This window comes from Apus apus, chromosome 2, assembly GCF_020740795.1.
Source record: "Apus apus isolate bApuApu2 chromosome 2, bApuApu2.pri.cur, whole genome shotgun sequence".
Taxonomy (NCBI): Eukaryota; Metazoa; Chordata; class Aves; order Apodiformes; family Apodidae; genus Apus; species Apus apus.
The window spans coordinates 94,576,472-94,599,114 of record NC_067283.1 but is presented as its reverse complement, the minus strand read 5'-3'; the positions used below and the strand labels follow the sequence as shown (position 1 = coordinate 94,599,114).

The 22,643-nt window shown below is 45.1% G+C and overlaps 1 protein-coding gene across 1 annotated transcript in view; it reads left to right on the top strand.

The window, feature by feature from the left end:
- The first annotated feature begins 7,303 nt into the window (after window positions 1–7,303).
- PARD6G (par-6 family cell polarity regulator gamma) overlaps window positions 7,304–22,643 on the top strand; it is a 67,003-nt gene continuing 51,663 nt past the window's right edge. Inside the window, exons 1-2 of the mRNA XM_051609138.1 lie at window positions 7,304–7,388; window positions 20,608–20,830. Of these exons, the coding sequence (XP_051465098.1) occupies window positions 7,317–7,388; window positions 20,608–20,830 (295 nt within the window). The 5' untranslated portion in view covers window positions 7,304–7,316. The remainder of the gene's footprint in view (window positions 7,389–20,607; window positions 20,831–22,643) is intronic.

Here is a 22,643-nt window from a genome sequence, read left to right as displayed (position 1 = left end):
TAAAAAGTCACCTGATATATATATTTTTTTTTTAATTAAGAAGCTTTCAGCTGAAGTGTGCTACATTTTTTAGGGACTCAAGTCAGTAAGTGGTCAAGCTTCTTATGTTTTATGACTTGCATGGCTAGGACAGTTCCTTATTATTTTCTCTTATTAACATGTAAGACCACAAATCACCACTTCTGAGAGGGCTTGACTAGTACCTTACAAGCTAGACATATTAGTTTACCAATTGCTTAAAGCTGAAATTCAGGAATTTTGGGGTCATTTATTTAAAGTGACCTCTAGACCCTTTCCAAATGGAAGTTCTCAATAAATTCCATTTTCATGAAGATTCTGGTTGCTCCTTTCAGTTAACTGCATCCCATGCCAGGCTAAAAACCTCTCCGTGCTTTTGGTGAGGGACTGAGTTAGGCTGGGCAAAATATGTACTCTTCTACCATGTTACCAAACCCCATGCTTTAGCTGCCACGGCTAACAAAGATGGCAGATGACATTCATATGAGTTAAATGTTTACCTGAGAGAGCTTAAACCCAGTTTGTAATTGAGAAGAATTGCAGCAACGTGCCACAGGCAGGTTTCTCTGTTCACTAAGCAAGAAGAAAGGCATGATTACATCTTCATGATAGCAGCTTTCTCATGTAGACCCTAACATTGAAAATTAACAGTACTACTTTTCTTTCAATTTTATTAATATAAGGAAGACCTGGCCAGTTTAACTCCTTTAGAAAATTTGTTAATTACAGCAGAAAAATTACTCCAGTGTCATGGTATGTGTTTCAATAGCCCATTCATAGCTTCACATAGAAAAGGTACTTGGGAATATAGAGATGATGGCAACTGCATAAATTATTTTAGAGCAGTGGACTAATTAGAGGATGTAACCTGCAATTGGCAATTTACAATAATGTTTGAATTTACAGTAGAAGTAGGACCAGCAATAAAGGCACAAAGTAAAGAACTGCTTTCTCTTGGAGGAGGAGAACCAGGCAGATACTCCCACACCACCTTCTTTCCCAGAACCTCAGCTTCCTCCCTTTTCCTTCTCCCTACTTTTTTTTTTTTTTTTTCCCCAATTAATCTCCATTACACTTACTACCAAGCCACAAAAGCATGCAGCAGACACAGAAATCTTGCTGAGCTCTGTGAGGTATATGATTTACTGCTCATAAAGTTTGTGTCAATTCCAGTGCTCCATGGCAAGAATTCACATTGTACAACATTTTAAACCAATGCAGAAGCAGGAGGATCTACTTCTGGACAAATGATGGAGCATGGATCCATTTTTCTGTCAAAATGGATGACATCTGGGAAATTCTTTCACTTCTTTGTTTTTCTCTTTAGTTAAGAACAGAAAATGAAGAATCAAAACAATTCACAGGGAGAAAAAGAAAAACAAAACAAGAAATTCAACATATACATGTGCAGAACAAATATAGTTCAATACTTCTGTATTTTGGGGCAATATCCTGGCAAGTCATACAGCCAGGGTTTACTTTGGGAGCAGAATAAGAAGCACTATCCTCTCTCCTCCCTCTTCCCACCTTTGCCATCCTTGTACAGGACTGCTTTTAACCCCAATTTAGGTGTAATTTGGAAAGCAAACAATCAGTCTGACAACCCACCCTACTCCCTATTTTCACTCTTTTCCTACTAAATGCACACACATCTCTCGAAGGCCTGAAGGTGAAAGCTCTTAAAAGGAAAGAAAAAGAAGACATTTCACCCCCATGACAAATGGGACAACGGAAAACCACTGAAGCAGCTGGTCTCCTGTCCTGAAGCATCCATTAACGCCGTAGCTGGTGGCACAATCCTTCCTGCTCCCCTCTAGGTAGGCTCCTGCGCTGAGGCAACTGCTGTTCCCTGGTATTGTCCTCTGCGCCTGATGGAGTAGAAACTATCCTCACTGTGGCAGGAACACCGCTCACAAAAAGCAAAACAATAGCTGCCATCCCCACTCTCTGCTTCGTGCCATGCTTCATTTTAGTTTACATCTAAAGAGACCGAAAACAAGCTGTCATGGCAGCAGCTCCCCCAAACCCTCAGGGCTTGCTGTTTGTAACGCTTGCAAGTTCAGTGCGGGAGGGGAGCGGCAGGGGGAGAAAAATACGTTTTTGGATGTGAGACTGAGGTATTTTTTCACCTCTCAGAACATGCAGACAACTTGTTAATCCTAATGAGACATTCAGCTATTCAGACGGAAGCCCCTTGCATCCTGAAAAACAGCATTGCAGGCGTGTTCGTCAGGCACATGTTGCAGCACCTTTTATTGGTCTGGTAAACAAAGAGCTTTGAAAACAGGAATATCTGAATATTTTTTAAATGGCCTGTTAGGATCCCTGGGCTGTGGCATCCCTGCCATGTTTAGGGCAAGAAACCAGAGTATTTAGTGCCATTGCTGCGTGGAAGAACGAGCTGTGTGGCTGGCTGAGAGCAAACGTGCCCCTGTGCTCCAGATGCACCTGGGGTCAAAGCTGCAAGGAAGGGCTGAGAGATGGGCACCTGGGGAAAAAAAACAGTGATTTAAAAGTTCTACAGGTCAGACACAGGGTAAACTAAGTATGGGTTACCAAAGCAGATGAAGATTTATAGAAACTGTCACAGGAATGCGGTGCCCTTGGCAAGCAATGAGAAAAAAACAAACCCTGAAAGGTGCCTGAGCAAAAGCAGTTAAATTAAAACCATCTTTGCAACAGAGTCTGAGGAGGAAAGCAGCTGGTAGAGGCTGCAGTGCTTGGTGTAAGGTGGGGCCAGGGCAGCCTGGGAGCACACAGTGTTTTGGTTCCTGCTGGTATATAGAGCTGAGGTCACTGCTCATCACAGCACAGTGTGGGCACGGGAAGGGGAGGCAAGAGAAGACCAAGTTTTCCCAGGCTGTCTTAATCATGCCTCAGCTCTGATCTGCAGGAAAGGGATTAAACCTGGAAGAATTCTTGAAATGGGTGGGGGAAAAAAAGTGTATCTTAGTGAACTTACAAAAATTGACTGAATTGGATTTCAGTGAAGCTTAATTTAGAAGCATTCACTTCTAATAAATTATTATACGATATTAATATATCATTATTAGAAATATTACAAAATAATATCTTATTTAATAAATAACAATATAATATTTTTAAAATAATTGGAGTATACATTCCCCTTTTGTCATACTGTGCCCCTCTATCCATGCATGCACCTATTTTAACCTAATCACAGAATAACAGAATGTTAGGGGTTGGAAGGGACCTCTGAAGATCATCCGAGTCCAACCCTCCTGCCAGAGCAGGACCAAAAACCAGAGCAAATCACTCAGAAAGCCATTCAGACGGGTCTTGAAAGTCTCCAGAGAAGGAGACTTGACAACCTCTCTGGGGAGCCTGTTCTAGTGCTCTGTAACCCTGACAGTACAGAAGTTCTTCCTCATGGTGAGGTGGAACTTCCTGCGCTCCAGTTTGAATCCATTTGCCCCTCATCCTATAACAGGGCACAAGTGAAAAGAGCTTGTCCCTGCCTTCTTGACACCCAGCCTCATGTACTTATAGATATTAATTAGATCCCCTCTCGGTCTTCTCCCTGGCTCAGAGTGGGTAAAAACTGTTCATATTCTTTTATAAAAGAATGAATATTTAACTCAAATTTTATTTCCTCTAAGTGAAGAATTTGTATTTTAAAGTATGTTCATCATTACCTTTAAAGGCATGAAAACATATATGAAAACCTGAACAAAAATACTTAAAATCTCTTTTTCAGGTTTGCTGATGGATACTTTCAAAGAGGCAAACTGATCAACTGAGAAAAAGCAGCAGAAACCAAAGTTTGTTGAAGTAGTTTGAAAAGAACCTTTGCTAAAAATAGCTTCTGTGTAGATGTAAAGCACGTATTTCCTCACATCAGTGTATTCACCTTGTTTACTGTGTTAAATGTTTAATGCAAGTCTGAAAAAGTGGGCAGGAAAGGAGAAGCAGAAAAGCAGCTCCTCTTACGGGTGAATAAAAAAATAAAAAAAAAAAAAAACAAGGAGAGACAGTGATCTATCACTTCTAAATTAGTGTAGGATAGAAGAAATAGAGACAGTGTTAGCTCCATTCCCCAGATACAGTAATTTGTGTCCTTAATACACCTGCTAGCTTCAAAGACAGGGCAGATGAGAAGAGGATTGTGTATTCATGTGGTGGTGGAAACGTGAACAGGATCTGCAGTGGCTGCTGCTGACAGAGATGGGAGAGTGGAAGTCCCCTTAGCCCTGCTGGTAAATCAACCCCTGTCTTATGCTTTGAAAAATATATCTTCATTCTTTATGAATCCAGCATGGCTTAGCAGCATTTTCTCACCAAAATACATCATTTTGTTGGTTAATTTCCTTTCGATACCCATTCTGGTTACACGCAGCTTGGTAGGCAGCATTAGTTTGAGGAGTCTTTATTAAAATAAAAGAGATGGTAATGAAGCATAAGCACTCCATGAAGGACGCATTAAAAAAAAAAAAGACAAATGAGTTTCATCTGTACTTCTCAACTGAACATCATATACAAGAAGTACCCAATTTAAAGTTAAGACTAAAATTAAATTGCTTATTGATTGCCAGCTGTTGAGAACTTTTTCTTAGAAAAAATAAACAAACTAAACATTTGAAAAAAACCCAATGTAATACTGGTCTTTCCTTCTCTGTGCTTGTGATTTTGAATTCAGCCACGTCACCACATGCCTGAAATGTGTAAGAACACTCACAGGGCTCTTTCCTGACCCAGGAGGTAATGCAAACAGCACGGTCCCTTTCCAAGGGTCAGCTGGAGGACAGGTGGGCTGGAGTAACATCCCACCTGAAGTCACTGCTACTGCTCCCAGCAATGTGAGTAATACCAGTATTTCCCCATTGGAGGTTACATGATTAGACTAGTCCTTCAGCTACTGATTAACTTCAGCTCAGTAAACTGGCCTTGCTGCTCCAGATGCTGAAGCAGTAAACCATATGGATCCAGCTGTTGGAGTTTAAGGTCCATCTTTAAATGGAAACATCCCAAAAGTGATGTTCGGCCCCCGAGCACCCTGGGGATGCTGTAGCTCCACAGCTTGGCCTTGGCCATCACAGCAGGAAAGCAAAGCAGCTGCATTGCTCAAGCTAGGATAAAAAGAGGGAAAGATCAAGTTCATACAAACATTTCCTTTCTCAGCTCTCTAGACTTTATTTTTCCAGTTTAACTTACAGCAAGCCTTCCAAACACTGTGCAAGCCCAGAACATGTGGCAAATGTTCATTTCAGACCCATTTTCCAATAGGCTGGAGCTGGTTTGTATCTGGGGTACAGGCTTTGATCCTCCCACTTGGAGTCTACTCCATCTTTTTTTTTTTTTTTTGCCTCTAAACTTGTGGATATTTCCTGTCACTGTCATTGACACCTGCCCAGTGGGTCTGGTTAAGGTGATTTGTCACGTCAGCTAGGGCTTTGTGCTCCTTCCTTAGACAGGCAGAAGATCCTAGGAGATGTCGAGCAGTAAAAAACTGGTTGCACAGGTCTGTGCCTTGTCCTCAGCTTCTTTACATCACGACTGATGTTTTGGGCAGGACTGTGTAGGAAAAAACATCACTGTCAAAGACTCTTGGTGACTAAAGGAAACTGACTGAAGAAAAAAGGTCTGTTGGCAAAAGATGGAAAGAAACAAGTTCCTTCAAGATTCTCAAATTAATAACCTACCTAATTAATACGGGCTGCTAGCAGAGGAAGGCAGTCCACTGATTTATTTCAAGGAGGAAGCGGTGCAAACTCTCCTCCCAAACCTAATGATCTGTGGTGTCAAATTAATGACTTGCAGCACTTCCCAGATCCAAACATTCTTTATGAATAACCAGCAGTGTCTGGAAAGTTTGCATGGGTCTGTCTCCATGGCACATAGCAGGCACCTCCAAGCACCCAGCACATTGCTGTCCAGCAAGTGCTTTGGGTGAACTTTCCGCATGGTGCGCTTCCAGCCCAGAGAGCCAACTGTACCCTGGGCTGCATCAGAAAAGTGTGGCCAGCAGGGCCAGGGAGGTGATTCTGCCCCTCTGCTCCACTCTTGTGAGACCCTGCCTGGAGTATTGTGCCCAGTTCTGGAACCTCCAACACAAGGAGGACATGGAGCTGTTGGAGTCAGTCCAGAGGAGAGCCACAAAGATGCTGAGACGGCTGGAGCACCTCTCCTATGAAGACAGGCTGAGAGAGTCGGGGTTGCTCAGCCTGGAGAACACTCCAATGAAACATTAGAGCAGCCTTCCAGTATCTAACGGGGCTGGGGAGGGACTTTTTACAAGGCCATGTAGTGACAGGACAAGGGGTAAAGTCTTTTAAGTAGACTGGGTGGATTTATGTTAGACATTAGGAAGAAATGTTTTAGTTTAAGGGTGGTGAGATGCTGGAACAGGTTGCCCAGGGAAGCTGTGGATGGCCTCTCCCTGGAAGGCCAGGTTGGATGGGGCTCTGAGCAGCCTGGTCTAGTGGGAGGTGTCCCTGCCCATGCGGAGGGGTTGGAGCTAGATGGGTTTTCAAGGTCCCTTCCTGCCCGTTCTGTGATTCCACGATGGTAAAAACAGCGGCAAAGCGCTTTTACCGGACGGCAACACCTGTGACACCAGGCAGGGACACACGCCTGCCAAGCGCCGGGGCCCAACACCGCCCCAGAACAGCGCGATTTCATTTTGCCACAGCACCGCTGCCAGCCCTCGGGGGGCAACGCCTTCCAGCAGCGCCCGGCAGCCCCTCCAGCCCCGGCTGCAACCCGCGCTCGGCGGGACGGGGTGCGCACCGCAGGCCGGCCGGCCAAACCCCCGCGCCGCCCCGAGGCCCAACTTCGGCTCCACCGCAGCGGGGGCAGCTCCCGCGGTGCGGCAGCCCCCCCGCACCCCCCCGGGCCCCCCGGCCCCGCCGCCCCATCTCCCGCCGCCTCCGGAGGGGCGGGGCGGGGCTCCGGCGGCGGCGGGGGGCGTGGCCAAGCGCGGCGGGGCGGGGCCGAGCCGCGCGCGGGGTGGGCGTGGCCTGCCGGGTGGGCGTGGCCAGCCGGCCCAGGCGCCCGCCCGCCGCCGCCGCCGCCACCCGCGGGCGCGCGGCTGCTGGGGAGCCGGAGCGCGAGCCCAGCGGAGCGGCCGCTCTCATTGGCGCGCGGGGACAAAAGTGGCCGTTGCGCCGCGGCGCGAGGCGCGGGGAGGAGGAGGAGGAGGAGGGGGGGCGGGGGGAGGCGCGGGGCGCCGCGTGCCGCCGGCGGGGCGATCGGCGCGCGGGGCGGCCCGGGGGCTCGCGGCCCGCGGGGGGGGCGGGGGGGGGGGGGGGGTGTGCGGTGCGGGCAGCGGGGCCGGGAAGATGAACCGGAGCTTCAACAAGTCTCAGACTCTGCGGTACCTGGAGTGCAGCGCGGTGGAGGTGAAGAGCAAGGTGAGGAGAGCGCGGCGCGGCCTCGCCCCGCGGCCGGGGGCGCCCCTGCCCCTGCCGCTCCGAAAATGAATGGAGCCCCCCCCCCCCCCCGCACCCCCCTGTCGCCGCTTCCCCGCCCGGCGCTGCCCGCAGCGCGGTGACGGGCTGGCGGCTGCCCGCGGAGAGGCGGGATCCCCGCGCCGGGCTCGGCTCCCGGCCTCGCCCCCGGCCGAGCCGCCCGTGCCCGGCGTGAGGCGGCGGCGGCGGCGCCGCGACCCTTCCCCGCCCGCCCCCGGAGCCGCCGCCGCGGTGGTGCGGGCGGGCGCCGGGGCCGCGCCGCTCCCGCCCGGTCTTTTGTTTCGCCGCGGGGGCTTCGCCGCTAACTTTGTGGGGCAGCTGGGGAAGCGGCGGCCGCCCCGGCCGGCGGGAGGGCCGGGGTTCGGGCCGGGAGGGGTAGCGGAGGCGGTGCCCCTGCCCCGCACAGCCGCGGGAGCACGCCGAGCGGGGTCCGGAGCCGTCTCCCGGGCGCTGGGTCGGGTCCCCCGGCGCGGTTTGGCGAGAGCAGCGGAGGGTTGGGAGGGAGAAGGGCCGGGTCCCCCCCGGACGGTGCTGGTCGTGCCGGAATCCTGCGGGAGACGGGAGCGGGAGAAGCTGCAGCGAGGCCCGCGGGAAGCTTCACCCTCTTGCGGCGGCTTTGCCAGGTGTTACCTGCGGGTGCCGGCACCCGCCTTAAGCCAGCCAGGGTTTGCAGGCTTGTGTTGCTGGGCTAGGGTATTGCAATGCTGACCTGCAGGTTTGTCATGTGCGGGAACAGCTGCCCGCCAGGGCGCTGCTTCCTTAAAGAATGGCATCGTTGGCTGTGTCCGTCGTTGGCCACGCTGAGGCCTCTTCAAGAGGCTCTGGCCACTCTTGGTTGAACCAGGACATCAAAATCTGGCCTGCCTCTTTTGTGTGCAAAAATAAGTAGCGTTTAAGCAACACGGAGAAACTTCCCTGCCAGCTTGTGTCTTATATACCTTTAACAGGAAAGGCATAAGCAGTGCGTACGTTGAAAAGAGTGTGCAGTAGCATTAGAGTGTCCTGGAATTGTGTACAGACCTGATCTCCTGTTTAGATGGTATTGGATGCAGTGTCTTTGGGCCTTTGTGCTCAGTGCTCCCAGCTTTTGTCCTGTGCTGCTGGTAGTATTTGCCTTCGGGTCAAACAGCCTTGAGTAACACATAGGCCTTAGGATGGTCGGATGGCTTCAGTGGCAGAACTACCTGATGTCCAAGGGACTCTTCAAACACTTCTAAACATGCCACCTTGAAACGTAGGTGGAAGTCCGCGTTTCCTAACCTTCCTTCTGTTGCCACTTGAAGGGGGCTCAGGTGGCCTGGAAAGCTGCATTCCTTTGCTGGAAAGTTTTGGTTCAATTTGTACCGTAAGGTGTGACCCACTTGCAACATTGTGGCCCCCAAATGCTCTAGATTCTGTTTTCTAGTTCCTGCACTTCATAAGCTTCAAACTAAAACTTCGACCACAGATAAAAATATTGTAAGTTATCCTCCCTTTTATGTTTTTATAGCTTGAGTTTGTTCTATTAACAATTAAAAAGGAACCTCACTATTTACAGCTCTTAGCCTCCTTTACAGCTGCAGGAATCCTGCAAGTGTGTCCTATGTTGTTGTATAGACACAGGGTGTTTTAGGGAGGTTGTAAGTATAGGAATGTCTGCAGACTTCTGGAGAGAAGGAAAATAAACTTGTGTGGATGGGAGGGGTGTACTGGAGGTTTTCTGTAGCTCAGAGTTGTCGCTGCTGGTAGTCGAAAAGTTAACTTTAGGGAACTTTAATGCATTGGAAAGAAACTTAGAGGCAAAATTCAGAATACCAGGTTGAGGGCCTACACCCAGTGATGGTCCATTAACATGCAGTGTGGGTCAGTGGAGGCTGTGCTGTTGAGTTTGCTGGTGGGGTTATACTGTTAGTGTGTCTTGTGCACATCAACATTTAGAGTGTTTATGTAGCAGGCTGTTGCAGGTTGTTGGAAAACAGAGGCTGGTACTGACGTTGCAAGATGGTTTTCTTTTGTCTGTAAAGCTCATAGGTTCCCTTACATGGAGTTATTCAATGGCTAGAAGTAGATCTACTGAAAAGCCAGTGTTACATGGCAAGGTACTGTATAAAGACCTTACACCTTAAAACATAGTTATCTAGAGTCAGTTATGAGGCTGTCTTTTCCCCTTTCCCTGTGGATCACTGGGTTGTCATGCTGCAGGTACAGATTGGCATTTGTTTTTTTTTCTGTATTGGGTGAATTATTTAAGGCTGGGAAGACAAAAAGGTTCAATAATGCTGCTTTTGGTAGCCGTATGTAGTCAGCCTTTTGAACATTTAGTTGCCTGTGTTTTGTAAGTACGAGGCCTGCCCAGACCTGCCTGAGAACTCGAAAGTTGAGTCTGAGAACTCATGATTTTGCAGCTATCGCCTGGGAGCGCAGGCTGCCAGGTGAGTGGAGGTGGGTGCAGCTCAGCCTCCGCGCCAGGGCATGCTGCTGGCCAGGGATCAAGGGATTCTCAGGTGGCTTTTCAAAGGCTGGGGAAGTGGCGGGCCTTGGGCAGGTGGAATCCCTTTTAGCGTAGGAGCGGGTGTGAGAGAGCGTTGTTTTTACACAGTGGCATGAAATAGCTTTTCTCCTTTTGTGAAGATCGAGTTGAATGTGAAGGAGCTGTGGAAAAAACAGCTGTGGGGAGTCAGATGGATGATAGTCTGCAAAGGTTGGGTTTTTGATATCCCTGTCTCTGTTACAGTAACCAGGTGGTTCCTTCCTTAAGGATAAGCCACTACCCAGCTGGTGTGTTGCATTAGTCACAATTCAGAAATGGCTTTTGTGAAAAGTGATGAAGATTTTCCTGGATTTCCTGAGTTTGTTTCCTTTTCTCCAAAATAAAGTTCCTGAAAATTGGTTTGTGCACTTGGTTATTGGAAGGGGAGAGTTTGTCAGATCCATAGTACTATACTGGATAAGACATTTCTCTGGCAGTCCCCTAATATCCTTGAATGTTAAGATTCCTGATGTGTGTCAGGATTATTTAACAAAAACAAACACACAAAAAAAAGGTGTGGGGGAGAGATGGTAGGGAGCATCTTGGTGGCTGAATTCACTCCAGTTTTTCAAAATCCTTCTTGTGCTGAAGGGCCAAAAACTGCAGGCAGTATTCCTCTTTTGTTGTCCAGTAGAAGTTTGAGCTTTGTGCATGATCGGATTTCACATGGTTTAAACCAGCCTGTGCCTTCCCTGGACCTAGCCTGTCCCACCCATCAACCCCACTGGGAATGTGGCCCAGAAGCATGCTTCAGTGCTCGTGTCAGTGGATATTTTTATGCCTTGTGGCTACCTGGTGGGAACATCTGCAGTGATATGTTCTCTGGTGACATGTTTTTGCAGAGGGATGAACTTTGTGGCACTGTGTAATACCTCTTGGTGTATGTCAGGTCACTTTTTCTCTGGGCAACTGCAGAAGCCTCCCAGATCACTGTGTTGCATCAAATACCGAAAGGGAAAATAGATCATCAGTCATCTGTGTGCACTTCTGTTTTCAGAAATGAAAGTGATGGGAATTGCTATAGTCTTCTGCTTTAAGAAGTCCTCTTCCCTTGGGCTCGGTGCTTCCTCTCTTCCTCTGTCTCCTCCCCTGAGAGCTGGCCTTATAATAAAAATACTTAAAATCTTATGGCTAGATATGTAAGCAGAAGGATAAAGAGAAACCTACTTAGAAATTGGCGCATGTTGTAGGAAAATATTTAATTGAGTTGTAATTACACCTTATCCCTCTTCTCCTGTCTTCCACAACAGAGTACATTAGAAGCTCTGTTCTTATCTAGGTGTTGTCTGTGTAGCTCAGGATTAATGTTTCAGCCCTTTTAGACAGGATCTGAAAACACATTATCTTCCTGGCTTTAAAACAACTGTGTATTCTCATGTGTCGAGTACTCACTGACTCCTTTCCCTCATCGGGTGACAAGTGAAGTATCTGTCCCCTCTGAAGAAGTTGCCTCTAATCTCTGAAAAAGGTTTCCAGATGACCCTTTCTCTCTCCTCACTTTTACCAAGAGCTCCAGCACATGCCATGGGTGGCACTTTTTTTTGTGTTCTTAAGAATCCTGCCTGTGGCCACAAGATCCCAAACCTAACTTTCATTTTCTCTCTGTAGCTTTACAGAGAGGTTGCAGGTCTCTTTCCTCTTGAGTATAAGTCTACAGAAAAACAAATACTTTAAAAATAGGAGTTCCTACATCAATGATGAGACTTCTCTTTAATTACACCTCCATGTAGCAAATCTCTTGTCCTGCTTTGAGTGAAAAGAGAGGTTTCCTGTTTTTTTTGTTTGTTTTGTTTGGGTGTTTTTTTTTTTTTTTAATTTTCTGTTTCTAATTAAATTGCTTTTTAAATAGGAGGCTAACTATCAGCCCAAGTATATATTTCTTTTCGAGTCACTTGGATATTATGAAACAGTAGAGTTATAAGATTGCCTCAGGCCTTTAAACGGTAGCCCTTTGAATTGTTTGTGAAACTGTATTTTTTGCACGTGGAAACTGACAAGTTTGTTTTTTGCTTAAAAGCAGCAGAAGAACATTTATTTACTACTACTTCATTATTTCTTGCAAGCTGTATGTATGAATATAAGTTCATTTTCATGTTTCCCTGAAAAATAGTCCTTTGGAAAAAAGTCCTTTTTGTTGCTGAATCATAGGAACTTTTGGTGATGGCTGAGAATTACATAAACACAGCTACCTGACTCAAGTGCTGACTGTGACATTTCTGCCTTGGTAATAGTGTCATGTTTTCTTGCATTACAAACTGATTTACAAATTAACAGTGATGTGATTAACATCCTAGTACTATAAACAAATTCATTAAGATAAATATATCCAGTTAACTATAACCATATTTTTTTTCCTTTTCTCCCATCCTGTTCTGACTCTGCTCCAGTAAATGCTGGTGTTCAGATGGAGGCTGCAAATGGGTATTTAATAGATCTTCAATTATATTTTGGTGTATCTAGAGTACGGATGTGATACTTTTCTGGACCTTAAAGACAGAGAGCATGTTTGGGATCAGCTGTGCTCCGCGCTCTTCTGAAGTCTCGAACAGATACAATGATGTGTTTTGGTCTTAGGCAAGTGTGGAAGTCAGGGCTACAGCAGACCTGCCCAGCTACTAGATTGATGTAATATCCAAACAGCTTGTGGGTGGTTTGGCCTGCTTATGTGTCATCTCTTCTTAGGGCGAGTGTACCTGTGCTTGTAACATTACAATAGCTGTTTTAAACCTTTCACGTCCCTTTTTTTTTTTTCCCCTCCAAAAGTTGCTGATACTGCTCAGACACCTGAGCAATATCACATGTCCACCTGACTGTCTAGCTATTATATATAGCTAGACACACAAATACACACACACTGTGTATTTGAACAATGTGAAGTATAACATCAATCAGTGTTGTAACTGTAGCAATAGCAGTAAGAGCAAACTTGCTATTTCCAGTGCCCATAAAGAGATTTTAAAGGTCTGGTTCTTCTCTGTTTGGTGTTAACTAAGTGAGAGAGATCTGCAGATTGTGGTTTTGCAGCCTTTTGTACTTTGATTTCACTCTAACTCTGAAGCCTTACAGGTTTTCTGAAGTTTTAAGAAATGTTTTCCATGTGTAGCACACTTCAAAATTAATAAAAAAAGCATCACTCTTTATCAACCGACAGGATGTTAAAACAGACTTTATGTCTGCTTTAAGTTTTTAAGCAATACTTTAGAGTCTTCCAAGTTAAAGTCATACATGTCAGACCTAGAATAAAACTAAGTGCAGTGAAAAGCCCTGTAAGCAGCTGATTTAACTTCTGGTTTTGAGCTTCAAAACGTATTTGTATGCAAACCAAATGTGGCACAGACTCAGAAAATCACGGTGCTTCCCCCTCTCAAATGAAGACAGTATGCCACAGCAATAGCAACTTGAGAAAGTCTGGGTTGTTGCAAAATGTCAAGAAACTGTAAACATTAATCTCTTATGAAGTCTTGCCGCTGTTCCTTTCCCTCCCCATTTGCTGACCTTCTGACAGCAGGTATTGTATTTATTCTGATGTGCTAAACAGCATCTACTAAACTCCTGGTTTCTCTGTTATTGCAAGTCTTTGGTTTTCATAGCAGGAAATTTTTCTGAAGTGCTCATGTCTTAGCAGACTGAAGTCTGTCTTTAAATGGTTAGGTGACTTGAGAGAAAGTGACCACAGCTAAAAAAGTTACCACACAGTAGCTGAGCCACAACAGTTGGTCCTGTGTGTGCTTTCTGTCCTTCACAGATGAATGTCCCAAACTTTTTAGCTGAAAGAGTGTTGTACAGACAAGTCATTTTGCTATGATTCTGCTCAGGCGTCAGCTGCAAAAAGCACCAGCACAAGGTAACTATCTTTTCTGACCTATGCTTTGGCACTATGAGAGCTGTCATGCCTGTAGGACATGGGGAATGCTGAGACATGTGCGTTGAGCTTCCTGGCTTCACAGGGCATGGGATAGAGGAGGGGACTGTAGGGCTGTAGTCTCAGGTCCTGCATAACAAAAATTCAAAACCTGGTTACCAAAAGATGATAGTTCCTCTAGAGTGGTTCTGAAGTTAGTATACTGTTACAGGCTTGGGTGCTAGCTGTGCTAATCGGGTGGCTGTCAGTATCCCTACGATGCATTGACCAGAAGGCTAGGGTTGCTACCTTGTGTTTCATAATCTTTCATGCTCTCATATTCTTGATCCTGCCTCCAGGTTCTCACACTTGCTTGTATAATTTTTAGCCTAGTAATTAGTTAGCCTGGAATTTCTGATCTGCTTCAAACTTCAGCCAGCCAGTCTGTTTTATGTCTCTGAATTTTAGTCTCACCACACCGAGGCAGTCTTAAGGGACACTGAACAATAGACCTTTAATTTGCTGAGGTGCTCTTTAGAGTTGAAAAGTTGTTTACAGCCAAATCAGAAAGGAATGCCTCCCGTGTGAGGTTAAAATACCTGTGGAGGCCCCCTCTGCCAGGCTGCAGGACTAGCTACCTCCAAGGAGCTCTTCAGGACACCCCTGAATTAATGGCGCTTGCCTCAGTAGTCCCTTATCATTCCATTTGCAAGAGACTTTGCATGCACTTAATCTGAGCTTTTAGTAATGAAGAAATGCTCTTCCAGGGATTGATTGCTTGCCCCTAATTACCTTTACAATGCAGGCCAGAAGTTAAAGATGAGATTTACCTCTGGAGACATTCCCTCCTTCTAAGTGAAGGCAAAATATACCAGTGCAGAGGTAGTCTAGTCCGGTTCCCATTGGAAATTCCTGAAGTTAATTGAGGCAGAAGTGTTTGGGGCAGGGTGTGGTGCACCAGCCCCAGGGCCACCCGACCTGGGGCCATCCCTCCTGCTTCCTCCCTGCACAGCTGTTTCCAGTCCATGTCAGGTCTAGCTAGGGGTGTGCGTGTGCATCAAATTACTTCTCTGCAGCTGTTCTTGGCCCTGAGCTCATGGGGAAACCTCTGGCAGAAACTAAAAGGGTTTTTAATCAGTTTGGAACCAGACAGAGCCCTTACTGGTTACAGGTGGTTTGTAACCATGCAGATGGTTACTCTTAGTGCTCGGAAAATTGTTTGCTCTTGCTGGAGACCTGCAGGGCTGCCTTTCTGCAGGAAGCCAGTCTGCTGTTGGCAGACCTGATTCAGTGTTCTTTTGTCCCTCTGGGTGGCAAGGAGCCAAATGTTCCTTTTTGTCCTAATGCTGATGGTGACATGCCATGGATGTATGTATCCTGTGCTGTATTTGTGCTAAAGCTGTGTGGTGAGATGGTGTGTGTGGTGCTCAGTGTTCTCTTGAAAATACAGGATAAGCTTGGTCTACATCCTTTGCAAACAGACTGTGGTTTGTTTCCAGAGATATAGGGGACTGGAAGAAGAAAGGAAGACATTTCCTTTTGGAAAGGCAGACCAACCACTGAAGTCAAAGATTTATTTTAAAGGCTTTGCTACAAATGACTGCTTCTTGAAAGAGAACAGCACTGTGGGTTTAAGAATCAAGAGTTGAGGCAGTGCAGAAGGCTGGCACTTTATGCTGCCTGGAGGCAGTACTGACTGAGAGAGATGTTAGGGAGAAAAAGCAGCTACATGGGTGAGCTGATAGGAGAGGAGCTACTGGAGCAGGAGTGGCAAAGAAAGGGATGATGAGTTCAGAACAAGTTGGGAAAATAGCTTTTGTGGATAGCTATTTTAACAACTACCACCAACTAAGAAATAGCTGGGTGGTTGTGAGACAGAGTGGTGTTTAGGAAAGCTAGGGAGAAGTACAGAGCAGAAATAAAGGCAAAGTTCAGCTGTGCAGACAAGTAGCTGAATGGGGTACGTTTAAGATACTGGGCAGAAAAGATCTGGGGAATTAATGCACAGATATATGGAACTGCCTAGATGAAAGGTGGTACTGAAGTTCCAGGTGCTGGGGAAGGCAATGGTCTTCTGCCCAATAATCATGAAAGAAGGTAGCTGAAGCAGGGAAACGGGTAAGCTTAGCTTACCTCGTTGAGCTGACAGCTGAGCATCTCTGAAGAGATCAATAAGAGATTGCATAGAAGGCACATCTCACAATCAGAAGTTGGTATGAGAGTGTTTGGGACAGAGAAAGAAGCTGAATTTGTTTTCTGAGTAGGTGCAGAAGAGAGAACAGCGTGGTCATAGACTGAGCCTCACAGACTGCTAAAGAGGATTGGAGACATTGTGAAGGCTTTCTTCAAATGAAAAGCAGAGTCATGAAGCATTGTGTCCAAGAAGCATGAGAAAGAAGTGGAAGCACTGGGTTTCTTTGTGGGTAGAGACTGTTCTAAGAGCTGAAGATGTTGAAGCATAACTGCATTTTTATGGGGGAGTGAAAGGGAAGAATACAAAGGAGAAGTGTAGGAGTGTGGCACGATGTCGATCAGGAAAAAAGTTTGGGGGAGAAAGTAGTGAGATTGTCTGTGATGGGGTTCCTTTGAAGGGCACATACAAAAGAGGCTGTCTTGCTTTTGTGACTGTCTCTTGGAAGAAATAGCAAGAGGTGAGCAGGGAACTGAGCAGAACATAAAATCCCACACTTCCCATCGGCTTGATCCTTGGGATGGAGCAGAGCTGCTTTGGGGCAGGCAGTAGAAGGGGAGAAGACAGAACTTGTTACAGAGAACATCTGCTTAACTGGTGGCATTTTGAGACTAGTGACAACTGCTGTGAGAGTCGGAGCAGAGCAAGAGTGCTGGGTGAGCTGGGGAAGACGTGGCTGGGGGAGAAAGGGAGAACAGAGAAACACACATGAATGTGACAGCAAAGCTCTGAAGTCCTAGTTTAAGTCAGCCAGCATAAAACCATTTACATTCAGTGTCATGCCACCTCCTCTGGCTTAGCCTCTGTTCCTTCTCACTGATAAAGGAGCCACGATCAGGTCCTCCCCATTTTGAAAATCTCACAGATAAGCAGAAAATACAGTCTATGCAAGGATTAAAGTTTTTGTTTTTCTTTCTGTTCCTGATATTTAATTCATGGGAGAAGTAGATGGCTAATATAATTCATGTTGATTGTGAAATGTTGCTCTTTAAAGTTTTCTTACTACAATAGCCTGAACTCAAAGCCAGCAATAAACTAGAGGGATGGCACCTCATAAAAATAGGGCATTTTGGTTTTGCTCCTGTAAACTCTGGAAATTTAACATTTAAAGAAAAAAAACATTGGTCTGTTTTGCTTGCAAATAACTCTTTCATTTCACAAAATAGCAGCCCATCAAGTAAACAAACCTCAAAGTCCTGCTCCCTCCTCTCTTCTGACCTCTGGTCCCCCCCTCACCAGGGAAAAAAAGCACTTTATTGCTCTTGGTCAACCTGTGTAAGTTTTGGTCAGCTGGCTCTGACTTTCTTCTTTAACACAACTTCTATTGGAACACTTAGATTTTTCTTTTTTTGCTAATTTTTCTTGGCATCTGTTTTTGCTCAGGGCTTCTGCTTGATTATAGCATTTTGCTGGGTGGTTTTTGTCATCTAGCTGCAGACAGGAAGTATAGTTGCTGGCTGATACTTTGAAGGATCTTGGTGCAGATCTTATTCTTTGTAAAAGAAAATGTGCTGCTCTGTCTGATCAAATTTTTCTAAAAAGTTCCCTTGGACTCTCCTGTCCTCTTCTGCAATACTAGATGCTGTATTTGCATTAGATAAATAGGTCAAAACAGTTGACTTCATTATGGAAAACTAATCTGCTTGTTAAAACTGTTAGTTTATCAAACAGTGTAATACAGTATTGTTCTGGTAGAGACTGCTGGCAGACACTAGTCCTCGTGTCTCTTTCTATGGAGGAGTATACTTAAGATGAACTTTGTAGCTTAGAAAAGCAGATAGTCATCTTGGCTATCTGTGTAAAGCCGTCGGAATTTGTAGTTTCTGGAAGATCTGTGGAGTATGTTATCTTGAAGTCTTGACTGAATACAATGCAGAGCAGCCAGTCTTCAAGCTGTGTGGTACTGTAGAACTTATTACTGTGATACTGTATCAACCTCATGAGAGATGGTGAATGAACGACCACTGCTGAAGCATTTTTTTTTTTCTCCACTTCTGAAAAGACCTGTTGACAATGGTTGCTGCCTGTGAATGTGCACAGGGTGAATTATCCAGCTAAACTACTAGTACAGTAGTACTAACCTTTAAACAGCAAAACATCTGTATTATCTGCTTAGATCTCTTTTGAAGAGGCTTTTTCCCTCTGCACACTCCTTTCAGCTCCCTTGCCTTGAAGAGCTGCATCATGCAAAAAGCACAAGTGACATCACTTGGATTTGTTTGTGGTTGTCCAATTCCCAGGTGAGGGAAATTGTCTTTTGGGCTTTCCTGAGGCTGCACATGTGAACAGGTTCATTTGATTACACAGCATTTGTGTCAGACCTTAGCACCCCAAGTCTGCAGTTGTGTCCCAATGGCTGGATGGTTACCCATATGTCACACTCTGCTGATACAGATGTGTCTGCTGGGCCCTTTCACCAGCCTTTCATGTGGTAGCTTAAGCTGAACTTTGGATCAAATCAAGGTGTACACGAGCACCTTTGCTTCTTCCCTCTCACCTTTCCTGTGTCGCTTTCCTGCTGAGTGCAATGCCAGAGTACGGGAGCTTGGGTGTGCCAGACAGAGCAGGACTGATGGGCTGCCTGACAGACCATGCGGGGCAAGGGTCTGGGTGGTCGTGTAAGATGGGTATGCTGGCTGGGGGAGACTGCACAGCCTCCGGGTCCTTGCAAAGCAGCATGCATGCTAATGGTTGTGAACAAGTTGTCTGTCCAGTAAAATTGTGGTTACTGGGATTGACGTGTGGATACCCTGGCCTGGCACTTTTTTCAGCTGAAGGAATCCCAGGTTCCTCTTCAGGTGTGCAGAGCAGGAGATGCAGTTCTAAACAAAGCCTACAAATGTCTTGTTCTTGCCCATTTAGTCTGCCATGTAGATGCTAAACTTGACACTTTAAGATGGTTGCTTCTTGTTTGAATCTAGGAAAAAGAAAAATTTAAGATGGTTTTTAAATAAAAAGACTAGCTTTTTTTTGTTTGTTTGTTTGTTTGAAATGTGTCAGTAGAAGTAAGTTGCCACTTGGATTTTTCTGGAGAGCAACAGGGAATGAAGGACAAAGGAGGACTGTTCTTCCTCCATTGGAACCAGCTGTGGTTTGTTCAGCTTTTGTGCGTTTGGATGGGCACTCTGAATTGAAATCCAAACTGGAACTAGCAGTTAATATTACAAACAAGCAGCGTAATTTGACTAAACAAGCTTTTAAATGATCATAGCTAGGCTTTGATGCTGAAAAGTGGGGTTTTCATAACTGTGGAAGTAATTTGAGAATATGTTTGCACCCAAAGCTGGAGCCAGTAGGGTTGGTTGTTGGTTATTTTTTTTGCTTGAAGATGATTATGGTGATGATTCATAATTTTGTTAGTCCCGTCAAAAGAGTGGTTTGCATGTGTAAGTTGATTTAACCTCAACCTTAGAGGTTGAGGACCTCTAAGCAAGTCATTCTCCATTTTGAGGAAGAATTTATCTACAGAAAATTCTCAAAATTTTTGTTTGCTTGTTGGTTTTTTGCCTTTGGTTTCTTATGTGGGTATTGACTGACTGCAAATGAGAACTTCCTTGAGATCCTGGTAACAGTCTTTCTTTTTCTTGGATTTGTGGATGCAGCTCCATGCTTTCAGGAATGAGTTCATGTGATTTAGAGGTTCATTTGATGAACAGGGGTTTACTAGTACTATACAATCTGAGTTATGAAACTTAATGTACCAGAAAGATTTAAGCTACTTAGTTTAACTAGATGTTTTTTTCACTCTTTATTTCCTTGACTAGAGCATTAATTTTTTTCCTTCTGCTCTTAATAGCATATTTGGTTTCTAATATCAGAAATAAGGTCCATTGAAATGTTTTCCTCAATCACTTTCTGATTTATTTTTTTATAACTTCATGGATTTATAGCACTTTACAATTGTCTTGTGCAAAATCACTCTCCACCCCCTTTTTAACAACCACCTACTGGTCTGTAAAGCTTAAAAAAACCAACCAACCAACCAGTGGAGTGACGGAAAAATTAAATCCACAGGAACTAACTTAGAATAAGAACTTTCCTCCTTCTGTATGGATATTGGGAAATTTAGGGGGCATGTAGAGGGAGTGCATTTCCTAATAACAAGCTGTGCACTTGCACACCATGCTTCTTTAAAGGTCTTGTGGTTGGGATCCTAGTGGTATTGGCCGGAAACATGTCAAGAATTTTTATAAGGTGGTTTGAATAGCTGTATAACTTCTTTTGAAAGCAGTAGAGTGAACACTTCTGCTTTGGAGAAGAATGGTTCTATGGATGCCTGAGATGGTGACAATTAACTATGGAGCTTCAAAGTTAAATCCTACAAATGCAATTATCCTCTAGAGGATTTAATGAAAACGTAATATTTTAAAAATACCCTTTCTTTTAAGGTGGCACACTTGAGCATATCTATTTTCAGGCAGGGTGTTGTCTCAGTAGCACCATGGTTCTGTTCTAATGTAAAGACATAAAAAGCCATTTGTAGACTTGAATGTAGCAATATGTGACCATACCAGTCACAGAAAGAGAGAGGTGATGTACGCCAGATTCAAATGCCAAGGTAGAACACTGGGCTGTGATGATGTTTGACAGCAGATGCGCTTTTTTCTTTCTTCTCTTGCAGTTTGGGGCAGAGTTCAGAAGATTCTCACTGGATCGTTACAAGCCAGGAAAGTTTGAAGACTTCTACAAACTCATTCTTCACATTCATCACATAGCCAACCTGGAAGTGATGATTGGGTATGCTGATGTACATGGAGACCTTCTCCCAATTAATAATGATGACAACTTCTTCAAGGCTGTTTCAAGTGCTCATCCACTGCTCAGGGTTTTTATACAAAGACAAGGTAAGAGGCAATTTCATTTTGGTGCCTTGAAGTGTGCTGGGACAAGATGAAGTGTGGATTTGTAGCCCTCATGTAAAGGATTAAATTATGTAAAAGGGTCCTACAAGCCCTTTCACTCCTCCTCTCAGGCACTTCGTTGCAACTTGCAGGAATGGCATGACTTCAGGGTAGGTAGAGGGACTCATTTCTGCCTGAAAGGTGTTTGCAGGATAACATGCTGAAAATCACCATGAGCCCCTTCTTTTCCAAGGGAAGCATACCTTGTGCTGCTGGTACTGTGGCACCATTTGAGCATGCCAACTGCACCGCTCCACTTGTTTGAGGGAGCTGTGAGGCGGGAGGGGATCTTAGCGTTGTACTGCTACCTTCTATCTTATCTATCCATCTTGATAGTCCGTGCCATACACAAATGATTCATGCCTGCATAGTGTGTGAATGCACACAGATGGCTTGTTGGGCGTTTTTGCACCTACCTATGATCTGTTACAAATGAGATCTTGTTTGACTATTTTGGTCTGGCAGACAAACGATTCTCCCCTCTGTCCTTACACTAAGGAGTGAAAACAAAATAGTAACTTAATCTAAATGTACAGAACAACACCTCTTCAGCTATTAATTGGAAACCCCAAAGTGGAACAGGAATTTAGCAGAGGCTGGGATTGTGTATACAATCTCTGCAATCTAGTGAGGTGGTTGAATCGCCATCCCTGGAGTTGTGTAAGAGACGTATAGATGTAATGCTTGGGAAGATGGTTTAGACACTGAACTTGGTAGAGTTAAGTTAATGGTTGGACTCAATGATCTTAAAGGTCTTTTCCAGCCAGAATAGTTCTGTGATTCTCTGAGTGTTGAATCTTCCCATTTTAAATCATCAAGCAAACCTTGAGCAGAATTGCCCAAGAGTCAAGATGACATCAGGTTAAAGTAGCTTTGTGGCGTTCTTGTCAAGCTTTTATTGCAGATACCTGAAACCTTCTTAAAGATCATGTTTGCAGTTGTTTCAGGTGAGGATTGGTTTTTATAAACAAGGTGTCTTCCCCACAAAGCTCCTTAAATCCCAGGGAAACATGATGCTGCATTAACACTACCTCCACAGTTTTTTCAGTCATGTAGTGATTTATAGCAGAGGGCTTTTGGAGCTGAAATCTTGTCAGTAGCAGACTTGATCTGAGACTTTAAGCAGTCATGTAGCTTTTTTGGCCTGGAGTCTCTGCTGTGTGGGTGTTTGTACTGATAAGGATTTAGCAGGAGGTTCCAGCCTGCTCATTGGTATGAGCTGATACAGTTTGTGGTTCGATTCAGTGTTGTCAAATACATCCAGGGCTATGTGGCCCTCCCCAGAGTATGTTGTCCATTACTGCCTTTTAGGTAGGGATAAGAGCTCAAGAAGGCAATGAAGAAGAGGGTCTAGAGCAGTTTGTTTTGTTTGTGTGTCTGTCAGATGAGTGGACCTGTCTGTGGGACTTGGGTTGCTAGCTCTCTCTTCTTGTGCAGAAAATGCAAAGGTGGATGATGACTCCTGTTGAGTCTCCTTCCTGTAATGCCTGTTAGGGCTTGTAAATGCTCATGGTGGGTCAGGTCATGAGAAATCTCTTGCATGACTTTGTCATGCCTGCATCAGTTTGAGTTTATTCATGTATCTGGATCAATCCTGTAGCTGTCCTTGCTCTGCTTGGGCAGATTGCTGAAGCCACTGACTGTCTCTAACTTTGTGCTGGGAGGGGGATTGCCGCCAAAATGCTGATTGCTGAAGTAGGCAAATGAGAAAAAACCTGCTGACTACATGTGGAAAAAATACTCCCTCCTCTTCAAA